Genomic DNA, 27,947 nt, shown 5'->3' on the forward strand with positions numbered 1-27,947 from the left:
CCCAACCTGTTCCTCCCCTATTCTTACTTCTTTTCCACAGCAGCTTCTATATGATTTTGTTTAATGTTATGTTTGGACACAGGCTTCATAGCTACTAACAACTCATTAAAGCCATACTAAGGAATAAATAGGAGTTCAAATATTACAGTAAGGTCAGAATCTTATAAAAGCTCCATATCAGATCATGAAGTGTTTTGTGTAAAAAAATTTTGAATTTATTTGAACTTATTCTGGCTTTCTATTTTAAGAATAGGCTTTTTGACAGGACCTGCACATGTAATAGATAAAGTTATTCTATGTAAACAAGTCTCAATGCACTGTAGCACTATTACTCAAGTAAGGATTGGTAGCATATTGGACTGATTTTTTTTTTTCAGAATAAACAGCAATATTTTGACACTTAATCTAGAAGTAAATCTCACTGCATTGGTGGGGCTTATTCTAATATAAGTGGGTCTGTGTTGTTTTTCAATCTGCTTTCCTACAAACATACAAATGTTCCATTATGCTTGCGATAATTTGTCTCCAAGGTGTCACAAAACATTTTGTTGTCTTTATGCAACAAACTACTTTGATTTCTCCTTATTGAATTCCTAATTCTAAGTAAACATGAATTAAACAGAAGTAGATAATTGAATGCTTTCCCAATGTTTTGGTCATTTGGTATAGCTAATGGTCAGTATTCTAGGAACAGTAATTCAAAATATTCTAGAGGTGTATTCTAGAAGCATTCCCATCTAAAAGCAATTGCTACAGATTTACTTCAAACAAAAGGATAATTATACTCTAGCTGCAAACAAAGTACGTATTACAAAAGGCAAGAGAACTACTGACTCCTAAATGGTCCCAATTCTTTTTCATATTCTAAATCATGACATTCTTTTTTCTTCTTGTTATGCACAAAGAACCAAAAATGTGGAATGAAATTAAAGAAGCAATCTGAATTGGAAAAGCAAATAGTGTCATTATCATTACCTAACAAAGACAAATTTGTTATGGAGATGCTAATGTTTATCTGTTACCTGATTAAAACCCAAAGGTTTCAAAGTTCCCTAGCAATAAGTGTTTGTAACAGTGCAAGATCTTCTAAAAATGCAGATTGAAACCCGTAAGAGTTATTCTGTACTGAAGTTCTATTAAGATATTAGATGTTATATTTTATTAATATTCTCTGTTTGCATGTGTTTGGTACATATCCTCAACTGACATGCACTCTGGTCTATAATTGTAATAAATTAATGTATGTAGATAAATGGGTAGGTATTGAAGCATCCCTCAGTGTTCCATGCTATATATTCAGATCATCTGAGACAGTGGACTTCATGGCTGATAGGTGAATTGATCCCTTTCTTCCCATTCTACCTCTAATATTCTTCCGATTATTGAACCTGGGTTCTCAGTTGAAGCCTATGGAAGAGATGCTTCAGCAATAAATCTGAAATGCTCTGGTGAAAAAAATAATGCTCAGAAAGATTAACACAATAGCCTTTTACACAAGTTGAATGAACTCCGAAGCCCCAAACATTGCATTTTCAGTTTATCAGTTTGTTTTCTTTTAGATTCTCATATTATACCTTTAACAAATGAGGAAGAGGGTTTTTGTTTTGTTTTTCCAGAAAGGTCACAAATTTATGAAAACAGAAGCATGTTCACAATTAGCTATCATCTACATCAATTTTATGATCTTAAGCCTAGTGTTCTCATAGCATCAGACTTGATTAGGGAAATATTAATATATCCCTGAAAGCTCTCTCAATGGTTTTATAGTGTCATTTTATTTTAAATATTTGTAAAATTGGAGTTCTTAGCGTAGCTCACAGCAAAGAACAATAAAGTGATGCAAATAGAATACTTCAATAAATATTGCTAAAACTAAGAAACTCACAAGAGAATTTTTTTTAAAAATCAGTGAAATCAGAGTTGGAAACCACTTGGAATGTCCTATGAAAGAAGGTTAACTTATGAATGAAATATAGAAAAACCACTATTGCTTATGTAGGTGGAATTATTAAAATGTTGGCTTTTTAATGTGGCTCTAAATTAAGCTTTCTTTGATAACTTTTCGGCAGCAAATTTGACAGCTCATATTTATGCATGTGATCTTAAGGTTTCCTACTTACAGTGTGTGTAGTTGCAATCTATCATTATATGCTATTTCTTTTTCACATTCTCATATATATATATATATTTGGAGCATTTTGGCATCTCCATAGAATATTCAGAAAATTCCCATTTTACTATTTACAAATATTGTGAACAATTTTGGGATAACTTTTTCACCCATGCTGGCTGGGGAATTCTGGGAATTGAAGTCCACACATCTTAAAAGTTGCCAAGTTTGAAGAACACCAATTTATAATAAAGAAAAAATAGTGTTTTCTGTTCTAATGTTCAGTGAATATCAATATAATTAGCTCACTGAAGAAAAATGGTTACTTAGCTACAACTGCTACCACCAGAGTGCTTTATGTTTGTATTATTTATTTACATAGGTTCGATAATCCCATTCAAAACAAACCTGCCTTTCCCTGCCATTGTGGTCCTATAAATAAATGGGTTTTCTCTGATTATATTGGTTGAATTTAATAAAGGAAGAAACTGAGTAGGAAAAAGAATTGGAAATCAGCTGTAAAAGCCAAAACTAAAACAGAGCTTAGAAAAACCAGTTTAATGTTCCTGACATGCGTATCCTTAGCAAGAGAAATTTTTCACTTGCTTCTGAAAAAAACTATCTTGACAGATTCCTTTCTTACTGAAGAGTTACATTAGGGACAGTACAGTCATGCAGCTGTCATTCTTGAAAAAATGGTTAAAACTGCTGCAAACTGGAATTTACAAAAAACTTTCATTTGTACTATTCTAAAATGGTACTTCTAATTTTGTTTTAACAATTCAGTAAATAATTTATTGGATCCCAGCTTTCTGCAGTTTCAATATGCCATTGCTTTTTCTAAATTTAATCTTACTGTGATCAGCAATTATTTTTGGATATTTATTTGATGTAAATACAATTTTTCAAGCATTGTGCCAACACTATACTACAACCTTTCTCAACTTTTTGACACTGGAGGAACCCTTGAAATATTTTTCAGGCATCAGGCAACCCCTGCACGTTCAGGTTCAAATATAGGCCGAAAGTTACAAAATTATTATATTCGTTTCATGTGAAGGCCTGAATATATCCATTACAGTGTTTTTAAACTGAATATAAAGAATGAAACTTACCTCTTTAATGTGAAGTTGCCAGAATTTGAAATAATTTTTTAAATAAATCAAGGTCTCACAGGGAACCCCTAGTGACCTCTCGTGGAACTCTGGTTGAGAAAACCTGCTACACTATATAACTTTGAAAAACGTGTATGTACTATTTCTGTGAAAAGTTTCATTATGACTTTCCCAATTGTATAGCTTCACCAGCAGGTGGCAGAATAACTTCATAAAAAGGTTTCTATAGTAGAAGAAAGGCTGGACCAAATCAAACATGCCAGCATGTTGTTATTCTTAATAATTAGTACATTTCAGAAAACTGTTTTGAAGTTGTCCTGCCATCTGCTGGTGAAGCTAGATAATTGATGCATAATTTTTGTTGATTAAAAATGTATCTAATATGGATATTAAGAAACAATGTAACTGGTTTTATTTTGACTGAATAAAGCATTGTAACATTGTTTTGAAGTAAATTGTCTCATGCAATGTGAAAAGAGTACAGTATTAACAGCAATTCTGCTAGCACAAGCAGAACAAAAGTCCATACAAAAGTCCACACAGCCTAAAGGTGCCAAGGTTGAAAAACATTGCTATAGGAATTAAAAACAAACAGCTGAAACAGTGTTGTCCCACTACACATTTGCCCCTTAAGTTGGTTTATTGAAATTCACCTATGTTACTGATGACCTTTCATTGTTTAATTTAATTTTCAATGTCTGGTTTTTTTGTCTTGACTCAGGTATTCCATCCAGTTGGATTGGAATAGGCTATAAATATTAAATAAGCAAGGAAGCAACAAAAGCTGTGTTTGGCATCCCTCATGGTGTTTTGAACACAGCACTTAGGAGAATCAGAGCTGCTGCTTCTGAATATTAATAAAGCGTAACAGCACAAAACATCTCCTTTACTTCCCCAAATGCATCAATGAAGGTCTGGTCAGTTCAGAATGTTATTAAAGAAGAATAAGGTGAATACAGTCTCTGTCCCCAAGTACAATACTTCCTCTCCTCTCTTCTACCTTGCTGAAAGTATCAAAAATAGAAGACCATGAGCATGAAGGAATATTAGGAATCAAAGTGCTTATGGAGAGGCCAAAGGCTGAAAAAGAAATTTATGTGGCAGAGGCTGGCTGCCTCACCTCCCAACCCTCCCCAGATACACCTCTGATCACACCCACACAGGTCAGATGACTCACATCCATGATAATGGATGTGTAAAAAAGTGTTACTGATTTTACATACCTTGATGTTGTATGTAGGACTGGCTTAAGGAATATTTTAAAACTGGAATATGTAATGATGCCATAAGGATATTTCACTCACAGGCTGGGAACAAAATGAGGACAATGTTTTGGGTTCAATAGGGGAAATTCCTGTTGTCAAGACATGAATGAATGAATATTGCAAACTGCAATTGTGGGCAGGTGTTTAGTAACTCTTCCAGTTCTCCACCACCATTCTGTTTCTCTTCAAATGTCACACCCTGTCCATCTGTGGGTAACCACAGATGAATGTAAGAGATTAAGGTATATGGGACTTCATATCAACATCACAGCCAACTAATGGTGTTTTAGAGGGCATCACTTCAAGAGAAGAAATAACATGCAGGCTGAGTAGCACCAGAGTGCAGGCTGTACAAACTGGAAGGTCATATGTAGTGAAGCTGTGCATATAATTGCTGGAAAATACTACATGTTGACAACAGAGAACTGATAAAATCTAGAATAAGGACGTATAAACACATCTGGGGAAACAACAAGGCACTTCAGAATCCATACAGTGGTGAGGGAAGTAACAGAATAACAGTGCATGTAGAAAAGTGTCTGATTGCAAAGTAGATTAGTTAACAATGAAATAATGTTCACAACAACGGGATGAGTACCCAGTGTTCAAAGGAACCAAATACTTTTATTCTGTAATATAACAAATATCAGTATTGGAATGGTAATCCTTAAACAGGAAATTCACAGGTTAGATTACATTGATAAATGGAGTTAAATGATGTTAATCAGAACAATATATTTAAAGTATTGATACAAAATTCTTCATTTGGGAAAACCTTCCAGGATGGCTCTTGTAAAGATTTAAAAAAAACCCTACCTCATAGAAATAAAAAAAAAACATTGCACATGGAATTAAAAATAAAGCACTAAAAGCATTTTAAAACCCAGTGCAAAATACCAATGGGTTATTAAAATTAACACAGGCAAATTCATGCTGGAAAGCTTGGGGCACATTCAAATGTATTTCAAAAACACCGTAACATTAAACTGTAAGTGGGACTGCTTGCAGAGGGCACTGCACATGTGGGGTGCTAAAACTAAGCAGTTAAAAGTGCTTATGATGCACTGAACTGACTCAGCCTTTGGTGTTTACATGGGCACATATTATTTATTTATTTAAATCTGTTATGGCTGCCCATTCCACCAGATTCTGGGTGGCTTATGAAATAAAATAATAAAAACAGATAAAAACATAAAACAACATAGGCAGTCCAGACTAAAACAACCATGACAGCAAGAATCCACAGCAGAATCCACAAACACACTCAGGCCTGGAAGTGTTTTGGAAGTGGTGGGTCATTCATTTCTTCTGATGTGTTTCCAACTTCCCAGTCTAGCTTACAGCTCTGAAATTCGTTAGTGATGTGCCATCAAATGATTGTCGACTCTTAGTGCCCACATAGATATTCTCCATGACATCTATCCCTAACCTGGTCTTTCAGATCTTCTAATGGTACACCCACCACTACTGTAACTGAGTCTATCCACCTTGCTGCTGACCCTCCACTTCTTCTCTTTCCTTCCACCTCCCCAATTACAATGTGGATTTATTTTAAACTTTTTCTCTAATCCCCCCCCCCCCCACAGCTTTGGGTATTATGGGAAATGACAAACTCTTTGGACAGAAACTCAACATTGCATATGTCATTCATGTAAAATGTACAGGTGTGCACACTTAGTTGTGAAGAACTAGAAGAAATAGATTGGAGGCACCAGAATGCTCACAGAAGCAAATGGAAGTGAAACCCACTAATTTGCTTCTGCTGAATAACAAGGAAAAAACAGCAAAAAGACCCCATACATTTTAAAGTATCTATGTCATGTCTCTATGATCCACCTACTAATAGTGCGACGCCACAAATTAGATGATACCTTCTTTGCATCCTACTGGACGGGAAAGATTCCCCAGGGGCTAAGCCTCCCCCGCCTTCTTTACTCCCCCATACAAGCGCTGATGTGACCTTCGTTGGATACGGAAAGCAAAGAAGCTGAGGACAACTCAGTAGCATTTTCACAGCAGCCTGGCTCAACAGGGAGCATGCTCAGTGCTGCTCTGACCTACTTGTGCATGCCGAGTCCGGAGAGCTCAGCCTGCAGCTTTGCTTGTGAGCGCGCGGAAGAGAGCGCAAGCCAGCCGGGACTGCGGCGTTCGGCAGAAGCGCGAGTGGAGTGGTGCAGCATCCTGACGTTTCCCGGGAGAGCGAGCCTTCCTGCACCTGCTAAGGTTCCAAACGCCGAAATCACCCGGAAGTAGCTTCCAAAGTGCCGAAACGGGAGTCCTAGGGAGGCAGCGGGCAAGAAGACGCTACGGCGAGCGAAGCTGCCTCTTGGTAAACACTTCTGTCCGATTTATCTCCATCCCTGCTCGGAATCGCCGAACGCCCCGGCCTTAGGCAATGTAGGCAGGGCGAACCATGCCAGGAGGTGGGGTTCAAGTCAGTCAGAAGGGGAAAGGAGAGCGTTCGCCCCTTTTCCAACCGTCCTGATATATTCGACTAGCAAAGGTCGTGGTGCGTGGGAGCAAGAGAGGTGAAAAGGGTGATGTTGCAGGGGAAGGTAGCGACGGCTCTTTGGCGGCTCCTTGCGTGTTAACTTGTAGGGGCGCAACGCCCAAATCCACTGTTTAGCTTAACGAAAAACAGGCGGTCGAAACGACTCCTTTGCGCAATAAAATTTGGTCAGGGTTTAAACCTTTAGCCATGAGTTCTCTATTACTTCTTTTCTATTTGTTCTGCCCACTTTCCTGGGGCGAAGTTTGGCTGGCCTCATTTGACTCCTGAGTAGAGTTGTGAGGCACTGAGCTTTAAGACACTTAATAGGTATGGAAAACAGGATAGGAAATGGGATATAAAAATATCCGAGGCTTGCACAGGAACACATCAGCTGATACTTCTGTGAAAAGATTGTAAGAGGAGATCCGTGTTAATCTGTAAGAAAGAGCTGTTGAGAATGGGCAGACTACTTTCCCCTTAAACTTAATCACAGCCATATATCTAGTCTAGGGAAGACATGCTTCCTAATCAGAAGGCTTGATTTAAATCAGGGGAGAGGAGACACTTGTGTTCCATCTGTTGCAGAGCTACAATTCCCAGAAGCCCCAGCTAGTTTGACCAGTTGTGTGAATGCTGGGAGTTGTAGTTCAACAACATCTGGTGCACCTGAGATTCTTTCTGTCTGTTTTAGGATATTAAAAGTAGGATGCATTGGGACCCCCCTGAGGCACAGATAAGATAGGTAGATCAGCAGCTGAGACACTGCTGCAGATTGGACATCTTTTTTATTGATTGGCATGGGAGCATGGAGAGTGCCTCAACTTCTGCTCACCCACCCTGGCTCTGATGCTTTCCAAGAGAGCAAAGCATGAGATTGCCTTGTCCTTGGAAAACTGTCTTTGGGGAAAGGGTCTCTGGCTTTAGCAGTCCTAGAGCTTTAAGCAGAAACAGGGACACAAGTGACATCTATGTTGGAATTAAATACATGGAAAGAGCAACAACAAATGTTTTTGAGCTGGTGTCAGTGCTTTCGCTTGGGAAAAATCAGTATATATATAATAACCGGCACTGAAGAGTGTCAGGCACCCATGCTTATTGAGACCAAGACAGATTCAGTTGACTAATTAATTAAGAATGGCAGAAGAATAAATTCAAGTAAGGCCAGTCACACATCTCTCAGTATCAGGTATGAAGACATATCTAAAAGTGGATTGCACATTATGCTTCAAAGTTTTGCTCCTTGCAATCTCATTATTACCCCACATATGCCTACTGTGGTACAGTAATTGGTTGCCAGAATCTGTGGGTGGCTAACACTTGTTCCACAAGTAAAAGAGACAGCTGGGATTTTTTGTATGATTTGGTAAGAGTTGAATGTCAGTCCCCCTGACTAAGCTCCAAGAAACTAGCATCAGGGGGTTGTGTGTTTAAATAAGGGATTATCAATCAGTTTCCATTCTTATATTTGCCTTACCACCTAAACCATTATGCGTTGGATCCTTTTCAGGAAGATTTTTCATATATGCTTCTTCCTCTCCCTGCAAGCACCTGTTTCTCCTAGGCTTAGGAGATAGGAGAAGTGCTCCTGAGATTATGGATTAGGGTAGGGAAATTGTTTAAGGAAGGGAACAAAGCTTAGTATCTGTGAAATTTCCTAAATTAACTTCTTTTAGGATCCAAGCTGTCATACTCAATAAATATAATATAAACAAGAGTAAGGTGAGAGCAAAAAAGTGGGGAATCATTAGCTTAATGCAGAGTAAAGCTCTCCAAACACTTTTTGAAGTGGGATTTGATCATATCCCTCAAAGCTAGGAGCCTTGCAAAATTCTCTAAGGAGAGAGTTTCAGAAAAAGCAAACAAAACTGTACAGTTCTGTATATAGAAAGCTGATTTGTGCTATTTCTCATCTATTTCTTCCTCATGATTTATTTAAACTGGACATACATTTCAGGGTTTCAACCTGGGAACTTATCTTCGCTACAGGTAGACTGTGGTCTCTCTCTTTGATATGTTGCAGACTAAGTCAGATAGTGTTGGCATTTATATATTTTATTCAGTATCTTAAATGCAGTTGGTGATGTAATACATGACAAATGACTTTTCAGACTACATTAATAAGAAAATAGTATTTTAAATCATCATCTTAAGATAGTGTCATATCACAGACATGGTTTCTACTACACCCTCTACCATTTCTGCCCTTCATTCCTTCCAACAGAGTTTTGTGAAATTTGGACCTAATAAGGATAATGGATATAATATTATCCCTTCCTCTTTCCCCAGTGGCCCAGTAGGACTATATGATTAAGTTGATTAGAATGCACCATGATGAACAAAAATTATTAACTAATATTGATATTAGCTAACTGCATAATTTCCTGAAATGTTAGTTCTACTGCTAGGGTGCTATAGACTCTGGATAACCCAAATGTAGTATAAATTATTCATTAAAGTAAAAAAGATTCAGAGCCAAAATGTGTATATTATATATACATTTTTGTTGTTATGTAAGTAGCAAGAAAGAGAGCCACTTTGGTGTGGTGGTTAAGGCACTCGGCTAGAAACCAGGAGACTGTGAGTTCTAGTCCCACCTTAGGCACAAAGCCAGCTGGGTGACCTTGGGCCAATCACTTTCTCTCAGCCCTAGGAAGAAGGCAATGGCAAACAACTTCTGAAAACCCTGCCAAGAAAACTGCAGGGACTTGTCCAGGCAGTCTCCAAGAATCAGACATGATTGAACAGATTAAAAGAAAAAGTAGCAACTAAGTCTTAACAGATTTGTGATCCTGGGAAGGGAAAGTTAACTCTTTCCCTTCCTTCTTCAGACAAAAACAGCCTCTTCAAATGTGTATTTCAATGGAAGTACCATTTTCATGAAATGTACATAGAATATTCTGATAGGCATTTTTTGTTATGAAGAGGAAGAAAAAGTGTTAAATTCTCATTAAACCACTTGCTTCTCAGCATTCTATGTGCTATTATGAAAGCCTGCACATTTATTGGCTACACCCAGTATATCATAGATAAATGTTGGTGATGCAGTAGTAATTCCTGTCTTCCCTCCAGCTCCCCATGTGCCTTCTCGAAAATCTTCAGGGTGTGCAGACATATCCTTCTACCCATCTTCTAGAAGACACAAGAGAATTTTCATCTTACTAATTTGATAGTTTGATGGGAAACAGAAAGATTGCGTAGATGCTATCTGGGTTTTAGATAAAATTGCACAAAAGAATTCAGGGTACTATATGCTATCAGTTAATATGCTGTTCATCCTTATTTTTAAGATTTTGTTTTACATTCAGTCAAAAGGGAACCTTATTCTAACATTTCTACAAACTTACCTAAGCAAAACTCCAAGGATCTCTAACTTTTATTACCCCTCTTAATAATTTTAACTTGATAATTAGTCATGTATTACACTGATTACTCTGAAGAGGCAAATAATTGTTTAACTTGCAATCTTGCTAAAACATTAAAGATTTAGATTTTCATTTAAGATGTCGTTTATGTTCTAGGGTTTCTTATTAGAATACTCCCACAAGATACTTACAGTACTTGGATGCCACAAATAGTATAAGGGTATAGTCTTCTACATTCTATACCATCTTTTGTAATATGAGACAGTAAAAAGTACTCATGTGGAAATAGCAAACATGTTCAACCCCTTCCAATTTATTCCATAGTTGATAATGTGAGGGTATGAATGTGTAAGTGTCTAATAAGATGGGTGAATCCTTAAGCTGCAGCTTCTAAGAACTTCCATTTTTGGTAACAAATATTTTGCCCAGTAATTTTTTATTTCATATTATTCTTCACAAACCAGGTGATGACCTTCTTCAAGGTCCTATTCTTCCATATATCTCCCCATTTATGTTCTAATCCAGTCCTCCTTAACCTGACAGATTCTAGATATATTGGATGCAGACCCATCATATTCAACCAATAGCCATGCTGAAATTTGAAATTAATTATCTAAAGATTGGGGAAGGCTGTTGTAGTTACTACTCTATCTCACTGACAAGAAGCTGGGACTGCCTTGAAGAAACAAAGGTATCAAGTCCAATATTAGGATTTGAATGGTGACCTGTAAAAAGATGTTGGAAAATGCTCAAATAAGACTAAAACATATCATTTCTCTCCAATAATTTAGTGGCAGAGCACATGCAGAAGATTCCAGCATGCCACCTCAACTTCTGCAACCCTGGAGAACCCTCAGTTAGTGTGGATATTTTAGAATGAAATCAATTGTTCTGACTAATTGTAAGGCAGTTTTCTATCTTTTGTAACTGAACCCAGAAATTCTATGGTAGCTGTTATAACTGAGATGTGGAGCTTGCACAGTAACATACTATCAGATAAGAAACCTCATGTGCTACATTACCAAAGAGGGAATAGAACAGGACACAGAGGGGACGGTAAAATATAGTGTAGGGAGAATGATAAGAATAAGAGAAGTAAAACAATAGTTTATTTTGTATGTTTACATATTGATGATCAGCCTCTGTCTGCTTAGTAAAAATTAAAATCTCAGGTTGAATATAATTCAGTGTTATGGACACATCTGTGTTTTCTTTGTAATAATACAGAAGTGGCTTGCCATTGCCTTCTTTCAGGATTTTTAAACATTTCCATTCTAGCTTATAGCCCTGGATTTCTTGGTAGTATCCCATCTAAATGCTAAGCAGACTCAACTCTGCTTAGCTTTTGACTCCCAAACATAGTTGGTCAAGTGCTGCCATCTGCTGAAGTATTCATAATTCAGACCTTAATCAAACATATTATACAATGAAAGCATTATTATTTAGAAAAGAAATTCATGTGCTAAAATATATAGAATTATACTTCCTCCTGAACCACCTTCTACCAAATATGTTTTCTAACTCTTAAAGGTTTAAGCATGATTTCCTATTTACTGGCTATCTATACATCCCTTAATAAACCAGGAATATATATTGAATCAAAGTTATTCCATTATTCACTTAGCTGGTAGAATAACTTTGCCGATTTTAATACGTGAGCTGGACTAGGAGAGTTGCTGCTTCTTCCATGGCTTCTTCCACACTCAACACTATTTACATCTTCTGCGGGCACTTGTTGTTTCTAGATCATAGGTAACTATAGTTTCCTCATTGCCATGGAGTTGGTCTTGATCACTGCATGGACAAATGCTTGCGTGGTGACTCTTGCAGGGACATTCCTGTAGAGAGTAAGGAAGATGACCTTGATGGAAATATGTGGAACCGTTGCCAAGGCAAAAGGGGTTGTAGCATTTTTAAAGTTCAGAACAAGATAATGTTTGGAAGCGGTTATGGCAGGTGCCTCCCTAATTCACTGGACTATAAGAAGGTGGAGGAAGTACAGCACAATCAGACTTGCAAGATTCTGTTGTTATAGCTAATGTCAATAAAAGTAGTTTTTGCCTTCCTATGGTGTTGATTTCCTGGTGTGGTCTACCTAGTGGAGCTGACAATTCCTGTAATTTCTTTGATGCTACCTATCTCCCTCCTTCCCTCAGTCTTGCCAAGCATAGTAATTTTTGCTAATCCATCATCTGCTTGCATCATGCACCCAAAAGTTGCCGACATATAAGATTTTAAAGTTATAGAGGGGGTTATAGGGGGCGTTATAGAGCTATAGAATATCTATAGTTACTAGCTGGCCTGCAGGCCCATTAATTAATTCATTAAAATAATTTATAAGATTTCTCCACTCACCATTTGTGAGTATATCAATAACAATTAAAAACCAAGTAAAAAAATAACAATACAAAACCATAAAGCAAAACACAATCAACACATGAATCCACTACAAACTCCAATTTCATGTGATGTTCTTTTTTTTAAGTTTACAAGAAAACCTTACTGTTATGTTTCCATGTTAGTTTAAGATAATAATGGTCAATTTGTATTCATTAATTCATGTTATTCATCTTTACAGTGAAAAAATCCATAATGGATGACTAGAAACAACAAATTCAAAAGTTACAATCACAGGCACATTAAAAGTCATGCTGTAACACATAGGAGTTCTTAATTGTGTCTCTTGTTAATGACTTGTTATTGTGGACTCTAAGAAATTTATATGTTTCTCTTTGGCTTTTTACATAAAGGCACATGACAGAAAAATGGAGGAAAATGTCTGGAAATAGGTGATGATCTTTCTTTATTTGCCAATGACTACAAGAGCCCTAACAGAAATTAGAGAGAAGGGCTTCCATGCTGAATGTGGCTTGCTTTAAGAAACAGCTGAGATCTGGCTGATCTTTGTGTAGAAATTAAGCATGGAAAATAGATGAGGCAAGAAGCTGGAAGGAAAAAAAAGATAGGAAGTCTTCAGTTAGTAGGGCTGATTTTCCACTTCTTTCTTGCTTCATTCTGTACAATAAGGATTTAAGTGCCTGGGGTGTGTGTATGTGTTACTCAGACATGCACACACTGCAGCTCAGAAGAAGCAGCTGCACTCAAAATCATCATAGCCTTGGGTATTCCTATAATGAGTTAAGCAAATATCTAATAAAGAGATACAGCTGTTTCTGGAATACTAGCTTTGTGTACTGAACTTGGAAGCATGACTTGCTTGTCATTGTAAATAAACATGACTATAACAAATCAAGATGATTTATTTAACTGTAGTATTCACAAACCTCGCAGGAGCTTTTTGAAGATATAAGAAATAAACAAGGAACTAAATTGACTTAAAATAATCAAATAAAATTTAAACAAAAACATTTACCTTAGTTGCATACAGTTGTTCCTATTCAGCATAGATTTAATCAACAACCATCTTAAAAAGATCTTCCAATAAATTGTAATATAAATCCATTAAGTGTCTTGGCATCCCCCAGGCTTTCTGCCCATCTAATTTCTTCACATTTAAAAAAGTAATAATTAAAAAAATAGGAAGCTGACACAATGCACAGCAAAGCACCTGATTCTACCATTTTTATTTCTAAGAATGCCTCTGATGCCCAATAAACCCCATAAGCCCAGTGCTTTGTTTGGAAGTATCTCACCTGCGCAGAAAAGTACAAGGTAAACAGAAGCGGGAGGAGCAGGTGACAGACCTTTCTGGATCATCCATATGGAATTCAAAATGTCAATCAGCATTAAACCTCAGAGAAGCAATACGCAATTCTAGGAAAGAAATATTATTACAGTCATCTGAACAGCCCATTGGTTTTTCTAGCCAATAAACCCTGCCAGCTGAGATCTCTCTAACTGGCAATGACACACACTAAACCGGGGATGTTTTATATGCAAAGCAGGGCTGTAACTTTGAATTAATGTTCCCTTTCCTATTCTCTCACATGTCTGTACTGAAACTTAATGCTGACTAACAGGTCAGTTACTCTTCTTTTTAAGCAACAGATCTAGCACGGTACTGAATTATTTTTGTATGATTACCTACTTCAAACCAAACTTATTTTGAGATTAATACTATTATCCATAGTACATATATTTAATAGAACCGCAACCAAATCGAATTCCAGATCAAATGTCCTAACTCATTTCCAATGGAAAGCAATTTGCTTAGGTAACTGATTGCTAAAGTGTTATAAAAATAAAAATGCATGTAAGAATTCTATTTGAAATATATGCTACACCCTTAGATACATTGTGTCATGTATCCAAAATGTTTATCTTCATACTATATGTGTATTATTGCCTTTCCCCCCCTAACATCATCTGAATAACCTGAGAAACTTTTAGATAGCATTTTAGCATAGTTAGATTTGTTAAGAACACTAATTTCTGTTACATTAATTCTTATTCCTACATAATGATAGTGATATGAATCTTGTAGAACTAACTGAATCCTATCAATGGTTAAAAAATCATTTTTATTTTGCTCATTTAGGTTTTTTTTTAGAAGAAATATTTCTGTTATCTTTTAAAATTAAAATAAATATACTGACCTGAACAAAACATTATTTTTTCTGTCACTGAAATTGTATCAAACAGTACAGAAGAAAACATGAACAAAAATATCAGGAATTGTGATATAACTAGCCTTGAAGTTAAAATTTTGAAACAATGAGTTCTGAGATAGATTATTAGTTTAAATCAAAGTTGCTGTAACTTCTGCTACTCCTATTTTTATTTTTTTGCTATAACTTGTTTTGTTTTGCAGGATTAGATTTTCTTTCCTTTTGAAATTTGATGGATCAAGATTAATATTCCTTGGGCTTCTCCAGCCTGGTATATTACCCAGTTCCAGGTCTAACATTAACTGTGATTTGCAGATATATTTGCCAAGACAGGTGAACATGTTCAAGAGCCGCCACCTTTTGTACTATTGGACCATCTTTCATCTTTTCAACTTACTAGCAGTATGGACTATTGCTGAAGATGTCATTAACAGCACTTTAAATCATACAGACATGCTGACAGGATCTGTACCTATGGTAATCTCCAGAATTGATCACATTATAGTCAAAGAAGGTTACAGTGCCTTGATTGACTGCAACGTTCAAGGTTATCCAGCGCCACTGTACAAGTGGTACAACTCAAATGGCCATTTGGTGAAAGAAGATGGTGACAGAGGTACAGTTTTCAGATGTTTTTCTATGCGATCTTGGCAAATGTATTGTCTTTGTGTTCCATTTCCTTAAAAGCACCAACTGCTGCAAATTTATTTTTCTATATTTACTCAAGGAATCCTAAATGTACTTGATAGATTGAGACAACTGCCAACTCTGCCCAGCAGGAAGATTTTTTTCCTAAACTTCTCTGGATGTTTCAGAGAATGCTGATGGAGCTGAGAAAGTTGTCTCTCTACTACATATAAAAGATTTGTTTGTCCATTAGAGCCATAAAGCTGCATGCTAAATGTGCCTTACACCACACCACACTTCTCAACCCCAGTCAATTCAGAATCAGTCTTTAACTCCAACCATGTTGATTCTGGCTATTGCTGCTGTTTCTCTTGTTCTTTCCATTACATCTGTGAAATCATGATTACCAACAGGGTTTCCTTCCTAATGCACACTGCATATTGAGAAGCATCATTTTGTTATGACTTCAAGGGAAGAATTATAGCCATCCTACCCACTGCATTGTTGATCTTGATTATTCTAACACTATTCCCTTGCACTTGCAGTTTTAAAAAAAATTGCAGGTAACATTAATTTTTTAAAAACTTCATGGAAAGATTGCAGTATCTGGGAATTATTTATTTAGGCAAAAGGCAATGATGGTGAAAACATAAAAATTTAGAAAACAGATTTTTATCCTTCTATTAAAACTGATGTTGAGATTCAGGTGGGTTTAAGAAGAGCACTTATTTACAAATGGTATACAGTATTTAATGTATGGAATGTGCTCGTTAAAAGGTGGGATGATAGTCAAAAAGCTGTGTCTAAGGGTTTAGATATGCTAATAAAAGGTAAGTGTATTAATTGGCAGTTGCTAAGGTGGCTGTATGCAAACTCAAAATCCAGAGGACAAATACCAGTTGATGGGAGGGGAACATGTGGGAGAGAAACATTGTCTTAAGTTCCTGCTCATGGACTCCTTGGGAGTAGCTGGCAGGATGAGCAGCATGCTATTTTCTGAGACTGCTTGCTGTGTACATAGCTCACTATATACATTTGTCTGAAGGCAAAACAAGGAACAATCTGGAATCTAGAAAATTAGATATTCAGAAAAGCATACAGCCTTTTGAGTGATTTTACTTCAGTTTGAATGATAGTGCTGGATTCTTCAGAGCACTGATGATCAAAAGTCTGCATGATATGCTGGGACATTACTTTAGGCAAAGCATTACTCAATATGCCAAGTGATAGTAATGTAGAAAATCTTCCTTATCGCAAGGCAAGATGAATTAATGCATGGACATTAGCTGTGCAAGGGGGAGCCTGCTACTTGTCATGCGCTGCCTACTACTGAGTAAAACACAGACACTAATTCAGGGAAGATCAGGTTCTGGTTTATTTCAGCATAGTGCATAGCTAGAAAAAGCTGAGAGTGAAGGGAGCGCGCCAGTACGGGGTTTAAATAGCCCGCGCCGGTCAGCGCCCCCCCCCTTGGGTTGTGTCATCCCCCCAAGTCCTGTATGCTTCGTTGCCGGTAGGTGAGGGGTTGCGGGGCCCCTGCTGGTGCCCCGGGCTTCTCTCATAATCGTTTTCTTCCTCCGGCCGGTGATTGCTGTCAGCTGGGCGATATCCTTTGCGTTCCTGCTGACAGCTTAAGGCGTGCCTCGTGATCCGCCCTGTCTTTGTCGCTCTTTCTTCCCCCTTTGTGTTCTCTTGACTGGTTTTTCCGGCTGGGGTCGTTCCCTTCTCCTCGGGGTCTGTGTCTGTTGTTGTGCGTCGCTTTGCTTATCTTTTAATCCCTTGCTCTTGTTTCCGTGGTATTGTTATGAGTGCCGTTGTGCTGATGCATTCAGCTCAACGGTGCTCATGACACTACTGAAGCAAATGTGCTTTGTCCACTGCCCATTCTCAGAAAACTATTCCAGCATGCATTTAGCTGCTCTGACTGCCAATTCCTGTCTAGCCTATGTAGTGTTTCTTCTGAGCCACACTGAATGATCACATCCCAAATATGCATCTGCAGGGTATGTTAATAAAACGATTGGTCGATTCCCCTACCTTTGCTTCCCTTTCCCATCCTAATGTCATCTGCCATGGGAAAGCATCTTACAGTCCTAACCATAGAGAAAGAAGGAAGTTATATGTTGTTTATTGTAATGCCAGGGATCCACCTCAATGCCAATTGCAGAGTTTCTGCTCCTCAGAATTCTGGAAACAAAAGAACAGGGGTAGGAGTGAGACTGTTGCTTCTACCTCCTCCTAATTTTCAAGGGCTGCTCTTGAAATGTTAGAAGCTGGAAATGTATGTGTGGAAGAGGGTCACTGAAGGTGGCCAATCTGATGTTTGTGGGGCTTGCAGAGTGGAGCCTAAAAGGGAGACCAGCAGGGAAGTGAATACCGCAGCTTTGGACCGGAGTGAGCATATCCATCCTCCCCACTCCGTTATTCCCCCCATCCCCCGCATACATACACAGTGTTGCCTGTACTCTTTTTTCCTACAAACTGAATGCTGAAGGATCTAGACTGGAGGCAGGGAATATGTTTGAAAAGAATCCGCCCAAGAAAGACTGCTTTGTAAAACTAGATCTCAAGCAGTATATCCCCTTCATAGCCAATCCCTACTTATTCTACTTATTCCATCATTTCAGTTCACCTGTTCTGCCAAGTGTCCAAGCAGTGATCAGGTGCCCAGACAATTAGTTCTTTTAGATCCAGAGACAATAAGCACACCAGTGCATAAAGAGATTTAAAGCTTTATTATTTATTAACATAAGCAAACAGATTTAAACAGAAACATAGTTTACACAGATTAAACAGAAGCATACACACCATAATATAAAGAAAGAAATATCATAACATACCAAGCAATCTCCCATAGGCTGTTAGGAGCCCCTTAATAAGGACAGTGGAGATACCCCAGGATGGCTCAATTTCCACAGCACCCAGTGCTCAGGTCTGTGCAGAAACTCCCAAACTCAAAAGGCAATCCCAAGGTTTTTATCAAAGTCTGGCTCTAAAACCTCATGACCCTGTTTCCATGGTACAGAGGCTGCAGGATCTGACCTTAACTGGATAGTTCCCAGGGTCTGGAGCACCTGTTTAATCCAAGAGCCTGGGAAACTATACAGATAAGCTAGTGCTTAACAAAAATAGTCTTGGGGTTTTCTCTTCTCCCCCACATTTCAAACAGAAATAAAAAACAAGCCAGCTAAACATTAGTGTAACTCAAACTCTAAGCTTCTTCATGTGAAGGAGAAAAATCAAAATATGTCACTTAAACTCCTCGAAATACAATGGTCTTCCACATTGCCACTGCAAACTACTTTCTCTGCATAGGGAGATGCAGCGCAAGGTTCCCAACAGGAGGGCCCTTCTTTCCTTACCATTTTGCCATGCATACACAAGGGTCTTGTTCAAGCTATTTCTTCCCTCCCTTGAAATGATTATCAAGACAGGGAGGAGCCAAAGATGCAACTTCCACCCAAGACTTTGGATAATAACAATAACAATAATAATAACACCACTGATCAACTGATCAGCTGTTCAGCCTTGTTTTGGCAAGGGGATTAGCACTCTTCTTTCAAAATTCCAGTTCTGAAATAACACTAAACCAGGCTCAAAACAAGCCTGCCAAACAGCTGATTGCCAGCTGAACACTAAAGCTAGTGAGCTACATGTCTTCAAACTCAGGGTTGCAGGGTTTTGAGAAAACTGGTTCTTCTGCTATACAGCTGTCATGTTCCCCGTTGCAAGGCATATGTGCATCACAACGGGGAACATGCCCATCAGGAAGGAGGAAGGGATAACCATTACCCTTTAAGCACATAAACGCCTAAAACAATCACCAGCACAATAGAGGCACACTTCTGTCCAGACCTAAGACCCATTAACAGATTGGGGGAACTTCCACCCATTACCCCGGGGGACGCACCTGCACCGGACAAGAGTGAAGAGACAAAGGAGACCAGCGGAGATCGCCTAAATCGCCCATCGACGAACCCATATCGCTGCAGATCGCCCATCCGGATCCAGCTTATGGGACAATGGAGGGTGGAGGGGGACAAGGTCCACCGCGTGGGTATAAACGGGGTACCCCGCTACCACACCCTCATTCCCGTCTTTTTCTCCATATGCACTCTGCTTCCAATAAACAGGAAATCCTTAGACCCTCTAAGTGGGTCCGTGTCTTATTGGGAGTAAGGCTACCCTGACATAAAGACGGGAACCGAAAAAAAATTTTTTCCACTAGCACCAGTCCAGATCCAACCTGTGAGGGAACCAAGCTAGTGATGGAAGAATTTATCACCCGACGAGGCGGCTACCCAGTGAACAGCAACGGAACCCACAACCCCGCGGATGGCAGACGCCCGGTGCCCCAACGGCGCGTGGCCCAGGAGACCTCGGGATCGAGCTCAGAGGGAGAAGCGACGGCAAACGCCACCTGGGAGTCCCAATGCATGTGGGTCACCATTGACGAGATGGAGGAATCCTCACCCGGATCGCCCGGAGCCTCGGGGGACTGCGGGACGTCCCATCATCCACGGCGTCGGGAACTGAAGGAGAGTGGCAGGGCCACCGCACCAAGAAGGGCTCGAGAACGGCAGCAAGGCTGAGCGCAGTCGAGGACAAGCTGGAGGCGATGCAGCAGCTGCTCCTGAGGTTAGCAGAGGCATACAAATCCCACAGCTGGGGCGCGGAGGGGCCAGGCACCAGAAGCCCGACACCCCTTACCCCCCCCTCGAAGATGCACCATCCAGAGAGCCGGAGGAGAGGTCTGGAGGACGACACAGCGCCAGGCAGAGTCCACTTCCAGGAACCCGCCAGATGGGCTACTCCCCCCCCTCCCACCCCGATGGCGAGATGACCGGAACGAAGCGGGAGCCGGCAGGAGATGGTACCAATGCCACCCGAAGCCCGACGAAGGGAATCCCCACATCGAGACCAAAGAGCCCCGACCACCCGAAGCACACCTCGATGCCCAGATGCGGCTTGGAGCCCACCGAGAGTGGCGATAAAGGACTTCGGGGTTAAGTTCGATGGGGACCCCACAAAACTCCTTTTTCCTCACAAACGCGAGGAACTATATGGAGGAATGGGGTCCCTGCTTCCGAACAGAAAAGGGCAAAGTAAATGCCATCGCAATCAAATTAAAAGGATGGGCCGCTGACTGGTATGTCCAGTTATGCCAGGCAGGTGGCCCAGAACTCGAGAACTGCAACGAGTTCCTCTGGGCAGTAGACCTGCACTTCAGGGACCCCTGGAAAGGGAAAGGGCGAAAAAAGCCCTGAAAACCCTCAAACAAGGACAGCGCTCCGTGGCAGATTATGCCATGGAGTTCCAAGCCCTGGCCGGGAAGGTCAAAGTTTGGTTGCAGTCCACCCTCATTGAGTGGTTCAAGGAGGGTCTAAACCTGAACGTACTCAGGTGGGCACTGTGCAGGAGCAACCCCAACACTCTGGTGGAGTGGATCCTGCTGGCCGGAGAGGCAGAGGATGCCCAGGACACTTTCCTCCAGGCAAAGAGGGAAGCGCAGCATGCAGAGGCGGTGAGAGGACCCCAAACAGCAGCAGGACCGGCGAGGTCGAGACCCCAGCCCTGGAAGGAAGAAAGAGACCAACAGTTCGCCAAGGGTCAGTGCCTTCGGTGCGGGAAGGAGGACCACAAGGCGGCGGCTTGCCCGAAAGCGAAGGCGAGAGACAGCTCGTGGAAGGCGCCAACCAAGCCAACCCCAGCACCCAGGAAAATGCCAGCTGCGACGGGTGAAACCTCAGCAAAGGACTTCCCCTACTCCACCAAAGAAGAGGAAAGCAACAAAGATGAACCGGCGGGAAACGCCAGCCACCTGCCCTGAGGAGCGCCAGAGGACAGGTGGAAGAAAACAAGAGGCGCGACAATTTCGGGGTGAGTGCTAATTGTCCCACCCTATACGTGAAAGTCACCCTAACCCACGGTGGAGAAACGGCAGAAGTTTGGGCGCTAATTGACTCCGGCTGCTCCAAGTGCCCTATGCACCCGGACCTGGCGGCCACGCTAAACCTCCGCTGCTATCCACTTCAGCACTACATTGTTTTTACACAGTTGGGTGGATCAGCAGCAGGAGGGGGCCCGGTCACCCAATACACGGACAAAGTTGCGCTGCAGCTCGGCAGCCACAAGGAAAGACTGCCATTCGTCGTGGCACCGGTGGGCCAACCCCTAATCATCCTAGGAATCCCATGGCTAGTACAACACAACCCACAAATAAACTGGACAACCAGGGAAATCACGTTTTCGGATGGGCGCTATCAAGCACCCACAGGGGATCGGGTTCCCCGTGCTGCAATGGGGAGGGTGGCGACTACATCGATGCATCTGGAGGCAGCGACCCAGGAGGGCCTGCCAGCCAGATATGCAGAGTTTGCTGATGTGTTTGGCGAAAAGGAGGCTGACAAACTCCCACCCCATAGAAAAACGGACTGCACTATAGAACTGGTCCCTAACACACCCTTACCAAAGCCCAAAATCTATGTGATGACCCAGAAGGAGCTGGCAGCATTAAGGGAGTTCGTAGATAAAAATTTAGCACGGGGCTTTATTGAGCCTGCAAACTCACCAGTCAGAGACCCAGTCCTCTTTCGAGAAAAAAAGGACGTGTCACTGAGGCTCTGTACTGACTACCGCGGTTTGAATGCCGCGTCCATCTCAAATAAATACCCCTTACCCCTCATCAAGGACATTCTTGCCCACCTGGCAAAGGGCAAGATATTCTCAAAACTGGACCTGAGGGAAGCCTATTTCCGAATACGAATACGGGAGGGGGATGAATGGAAGACGGCTTTCAACTGCTCTCTGGGGTCTTTTCAATATAAAGTTTTACCATATGGGTTGGCGGGGGCACCAGGAGTGTTTATGCAGTTAATCGAGGTCTTGCACGACCATTTATTCAAAGGGGTACTTGTCTATCTTGATGATGTTTTAATATATTCAGAGACGGAAGAAGAGCACGAACGCTTAGTGAAGCAAGTGCTCAGGAAACTCCGCAAGGCAGAGCTATTCGCCAAGCTCTCCAAGTGCGAGTTTCATCAAACACAAATTGACTACTTGGGTTACAGAATCTCGGCGAGGGGCATTGAGATGGACCCAAACAAGGTCCAAGCCATCCTGGCATGGGAGCGCCCACGCACGAGGAGGCAACTTCAAAGTTTCCTCGGTTTCACGAATTTCTACAGGGGTTTTATCCAGGGGCTGGCGGAGATTGTGCTACCTCTAACTAACCTACTCTGTACAAAGGGCTTGGGGGACACATGAAAGTCACGGAACCCAGGAGCGCTCCTGAACTGGACTGCTGACTGTCAAAGAGCTTTTGATCACCTCAAAAGCCTCTTTACAGCAGAGCCAGTGCTGCAACACCCCGACCCAACCAAGCCTTTCGTGGTACAGGTCGACGCATCCGACTTCTCCATTGGGGCACTCCTGCTTCAGCGGGATTCTGACAATCAGCTGAAGCCCTGTGCGTACCTCTCCCGCAAGTTCTCAGAAACGGAAAGGAGATGGCACGTGTGGGAAAAGGAGGCGTTCGCATTCAAAGCAGCCCTGGAGACATGGAGGTACCTCCTGGAAGGGGCCACCTGCCCCTTTGAAGTGTGGACAGACCACAAAAACCTAGAGGCTCTCAGCACTCCAAAATGCCTCAGCCCCAAGCAAGTACGCTGGGTGCAATTCTTCAGCCGATTCGACTTTAAATTAAAATTCATACCGGGGAGGAAGAACTTCCTAGCAGATGCCCTTTCCAGGCGGCCTCAGGATGCTAGTCAGGCATCGGACATTGTGGGTACTGTGTGGACCAACACACAGCTGGGCTGCCCTGCTGTCACGCGCAGCCAAACAAGAACCCAACGGACCCCAGTGCAAACACCCGCAGACGGAGGGAGACGCAGGTCAATTTCACCGAACTTGCAACAACAGCTTGTTCAAGCCATCAAAACAGATATATGGTTACAAAATAACCTACACAATGTATCTCTTAAGGACAGCCTAGCTTGGAAACAGACTAATTTGTATGTGCCAGAACAGTTGCGAGCGGAAGTTCTGAGCAGGTCACACGATGACAAGACAGCGGGGCACTTTTGGTTTGTTAAAATGCTGCATTTAATCAGGCGACAATTCTGGTGGCCTACTCTTAGGAAGGATGTTAAGGAGTATGTCGCTGCCTGCCCCACATGTGCCATGTCAAAACAAAAGGTGGGGAAGCCCCAAGGACTGTTGCAGCCAGTAGCAAGCCCCTCCTGCCCCTGGGAGGAAATCTTGATGGACTTTATTGTTGATCTACCACCCAGCCAAAGAAAAACAGTCATCTGGGTGGTAAAAGACTATTTCTCCAAGCAGGCGCACTTTATACCCTGCGCGTCCATCCCCTCCGCGCAACAGCTGGCATGCCTCTTTTTAAATCACATCTATAAACTCCACGGCGCCCCCTCCCGTCTGGTGACTGATAGGGGCACACAATTTACATCCAGGTTCTGGAAGGCATTTTTAAAACTAATAGGTACCAAGCAGGCACTGTCCACGGCTTGGCACCCCCACACAGATAGCTCTACGGAGATTCTTAACTCCACCCTGGAGCAATTCCTACGATCATTTATAAACTACCAACAGGACGACTGGGTAGACCTGCTACCATTTGCTGAGGTGGCCTACAACAATGCAGTGCACCAGAGCACAGGTCACACCCCATTCAAAGTGGTTTACGGTAGAGACTTTGTCCTGATCCCGGAACTGCCCCAGCCAGACTCCCCGCCCTGTTCCCCAGATGACTGAGTGGTGCAACTGGCCACGGTTTGGCCCATCATACAGCTGGCTCTCTCAGACGCTCAAACCACATACAAAAGATTTGCGGACAACCACAGGGCGGCGCAGCCGAACTTCAAAGTGGGAGATAGGGTCTACCTCTCCACTAAGTTCATCAAATCCCCACAGCCCTCGAAGAAACTGGCACCCAAATTCATTGGACCGTTCCCAATCATAGAAATTATCAACCCAGTGACTTTCAAGTTGGAGCTACCCCACAACTTGAGGCGCATACACCCAGTGTTCCACTGTGCCCTACTGAAACCAGCCACCCCTTCAAAATGGCACAATGAAACCCCCCCACCCCCACCCATCATGATAGATGGTCAACAACATTTTGAAATTAAGGAGGTACTAGACTCCAGGAGGCTAAGGGGCACCTTGCAGTACCTCGTCAAATGGAGACATTTTCCCCACCTGGAGTGGGTCCAAGCGCAAAACGTTTCAGCAAAACAGATTGTCAAAAGCTTCCACGAAGCATACTCAGACAAACCGGCACCTTAGGATTTTCTTGGGGGGGCCGTATGTCATGTTCCCCGTTGCAAGGCATATGTGCATCACAACGGGGAACATGCCCATCAGGAAGGAGGAAGGGATAACCATTACCCTTTAAGCACACAAACGCCTAAAACAATCACCAGCACAATAGAGGCACACCTCTGTCCGGACCTAAGACCCATTAACAGATCGGGAGAACTTCCACCCATTACCCCGGGGGACGCACCTGCACCGGACAAGAGTGAAGAGACAAAGGAGACCAGCGGAAATCACCTAAATCGCCCATCAACGAACCCATATCGCTGCAGATCGCCCATCCGGATCCAGCTTATGGGACAATGGAGGGTGGAGGGGGACAAGGTCCACCGCGTGGGTATAAACGGGGTACCCCGCTACCACGCCCGCATTCCCGTCTTTTTCTCCGTATGCACTCTGCTTCCAATAAACAGGAAATCCTTAGACTCTCTAAGTGGGTCCGTGTCTTATTGGGAGTAAGGCTACCCTGACAACAGCGTTGCTCCCTTACCCCTATCAGTTGTTCTGCAGGCTTCAGGGAACTGCAGTACAGGAGCAATTGGCACCTGTACCTGCTATTTCCTTCAGCATAAGGGGAGAAAATGCAGCAGAGGAAAGAACCAGACCCCGGGGCAGGGGCATGCCTGTACCAGCCTGAAGGGGCTAACCCTAACCCTACAATTCACCTGACTGCCCCATGGACAAAAGAGGCTGCAAAGCCATCCAGTTTTACGTACTTTGGCAGTTTCAGCCATGGACCTCTGCTGGCTTAAAGCGGGGAAAAATATTTTAAAACTATTTTATTCATGGGCTAAAGATGAGATAAAGGCAACCTCAATGGAACACAGCAGAATAAAGAGGTTGCCAGGAAATGCTCATATTTTAGTTAGATGCAAACAGGGAAAGGCACAAAGACAGGCACTCTTTTTTGTGCACGCCACTCACAGTTGCTTTTCTGATCTAGATCCCCTAGCCCAGATCTTTATTTTGAGCACTATGGCCTTGGGGTTTTTTAGGAAGAACTATAGCTAAATAGTATATTGTATACATGGTTTGCTTTCAGAAAGTTAAGTCCCTGACATATGCAGCTAAGACTAGGAAAGATTCCGATCTAAAATCATAAAGAGTTGCTACTGGTGACCAATACGAAACTAAATGGACCAATGGTGAGATAATTCCCTGTGTTTTCCAAGTGTGAGAAATAAAATTCTGAGGAATACCTGTGCCAAAGAGCCATGGCAATCAAAGTAGACAATAGGGGTTTGGGTAGACAAGTAATCTGACCTGTGGGAAGGGAACCTCTTGCCATTAAACAGCTCAGTCTTCCTGGTTCTTCAGTCTTTTTATGCTTCCATTCTACCAAAATAAATTTAAGCATCTTTTGAAATATATGTGGAATGAAAGTATTGATTTAATTGGACTTACATCCAGAAACACATTAAAGTCCTTTTTCATCTGCCCATGATTTACAGGAATGGATTACTTTTCAGCCTATGTACAAATCATTTACATTCTCTTAACTACACAAAAGTAAACCACAAGATTCCCTTCTGGTTAGATTAAGGTTACTAGGAATGTGTGCAATTTAATCACAGGATGATTTGTGGAATATTTTTGCTTGGGAACATAAACAGTTTTACAACCTAGCAATGTCATGGGATAATCTATGGCAGCCCTAGAAGAAGCAGTCTGTGGTGTTTGCCACATTTAAGTTAAAGGCCAAGACTTTAACTGTTCTAATCAGCAGTTATTCCAGAATATTGTAGACACATTATAAGGTGACTTCAAATTAGTTACTTGAATGTATTGTGACATTTCCTAAGTGATGATGAGAAGAAGAAATAGATAAATTGTACTAATTAATTTTGGCTTCTTTCCAGCAGGAAAATGGATTCTCAATAGTGGGCAACTAAATATTACCAGTGTGTCATTTGAAGATCGAGGAAAATACACATGTGTTGCTTCTAACATCTATGGCAAAGTGAATAATACTATCACCCTGAGGGTTGTATTTACCGCTGGAGACATGGGGATCTACTACATGATTGTATGTCTTGTAGCATTTACCATTGTTTTGATTTTAAACATTACTAGGCTATGCATGATGAGCAGCCACTTGAAAAAGACTGAGAAAGCTATCAATGAATTCTTTCGGACAGAAGGAGCTGAAAAGCTGCAAAAAGCTTTTGAGATTGCTAAACGCATCCCAATCATCACCTCAGCAAAAACTCTTGAGCTTGCCAAAGTAACCCAGTTTAAGACAATGGAGTTTGCCCGCTATATTGAGGAACTAGCTAGAAGTGTTCCCCTGCCACCTCTTATAATGAACTGTAGGACTATAATGGAAGAAATCATGGAAGTAGTCAGATTGGAGGAACAAGGCCATAAATTTGTAAGACAATCAGCTGTGGGGCAAGAGATCACGGACGCAGAAGAAATGTACATGATTTCCAGTCCCCTAAAGCGCAGTGACTCTCTTGCCGCTGATTCAGATGCATCTTCTCTGCATGAGCCACCACTCAAGATTGCTATAAAAGTCTCAGTTCACCAATTAACTAAAAAGGATTGTATTGATGACCAGAAACAGGATAGTATAGCTTTAGAAGAGAGAGAAGAGAAGGAAGTTGCTCAAGTAAAGGCACAACCTAGTGACCTGGTCTTGGACCCTTCAACTGAAATCAGCCCAACTGAGACAACTCTGGGAAGTGGCAAGGATATGTGTACTATTTATGAAAGCCATTTATGATAGTTTCTCAGCAAATCTATGCATAATGAGAAAATGAGGTGGCAGAGTTGATGAAATCAAAAAGGTTCTTTTGCCAACAAGCCTTACCTGAACACTATAATTGCAAAAACAAGTATGTGGATTACTTGGCACTTTCTTCCCTCATTATATACAGTATATTTAGCTGAAACATTTGGTAGACTAATTGCTATTGCACTAATATTTAATTGCTCTTTTTGATCCAGAGAAATTTTAATTAATATTATTTTTGTTTTATATTTGTTTACCACTTAGAAATAAGTTCTCAAAATTCTCACTCTGAAGATTCCAATTCAGAGCAGAGCAGAGTTGCTGAAGTCAGGGGAT

General features: G+C 41.4%; 1 protein-coding gene across 1 annotated transcript; it reads left to right on the forward strand.

Moving 5' to 3' along the window:
- The first annotated feature begins 6,777 nt into the window (after window positions 1-6,777).
- MFAP3L (microfibril associated protein 3 like) lies at window positions 6,778-27,602 on the forward strand. The gene is made up of 3 exons (XM_063309715.1): window positions 6,778-6,819; window positions 15,115-15,527; window positions 26,737-27,602. The coding sequence occupies exons 2-3, from the start codon at window positions 15,251-15,253 to the stop codon at window positions 27,600-27,602; spliced, it is 1,143 nt and encodes a 380-aa protein (XP_063165785.1). The 5' UTR covers window positions 6,778-6,819; window positions 15,115-15,250.
- Window positions 27,603-27,947: the final 345 nt, after the last annotated feature.

Source organism: Candoia aspera, chromosome 8 (assembly GCF_035149785.1).
Source record: "Candoia aspera isolate rCanAsp1 chromosome 8, rCanAsp1.hap2, whole genome shotgun sequence".
NCBI lineage: Eukaryota > Metazoa > Chordata > Lepidosauria > Squamata > Boidae > Candoia > Candoia aspera.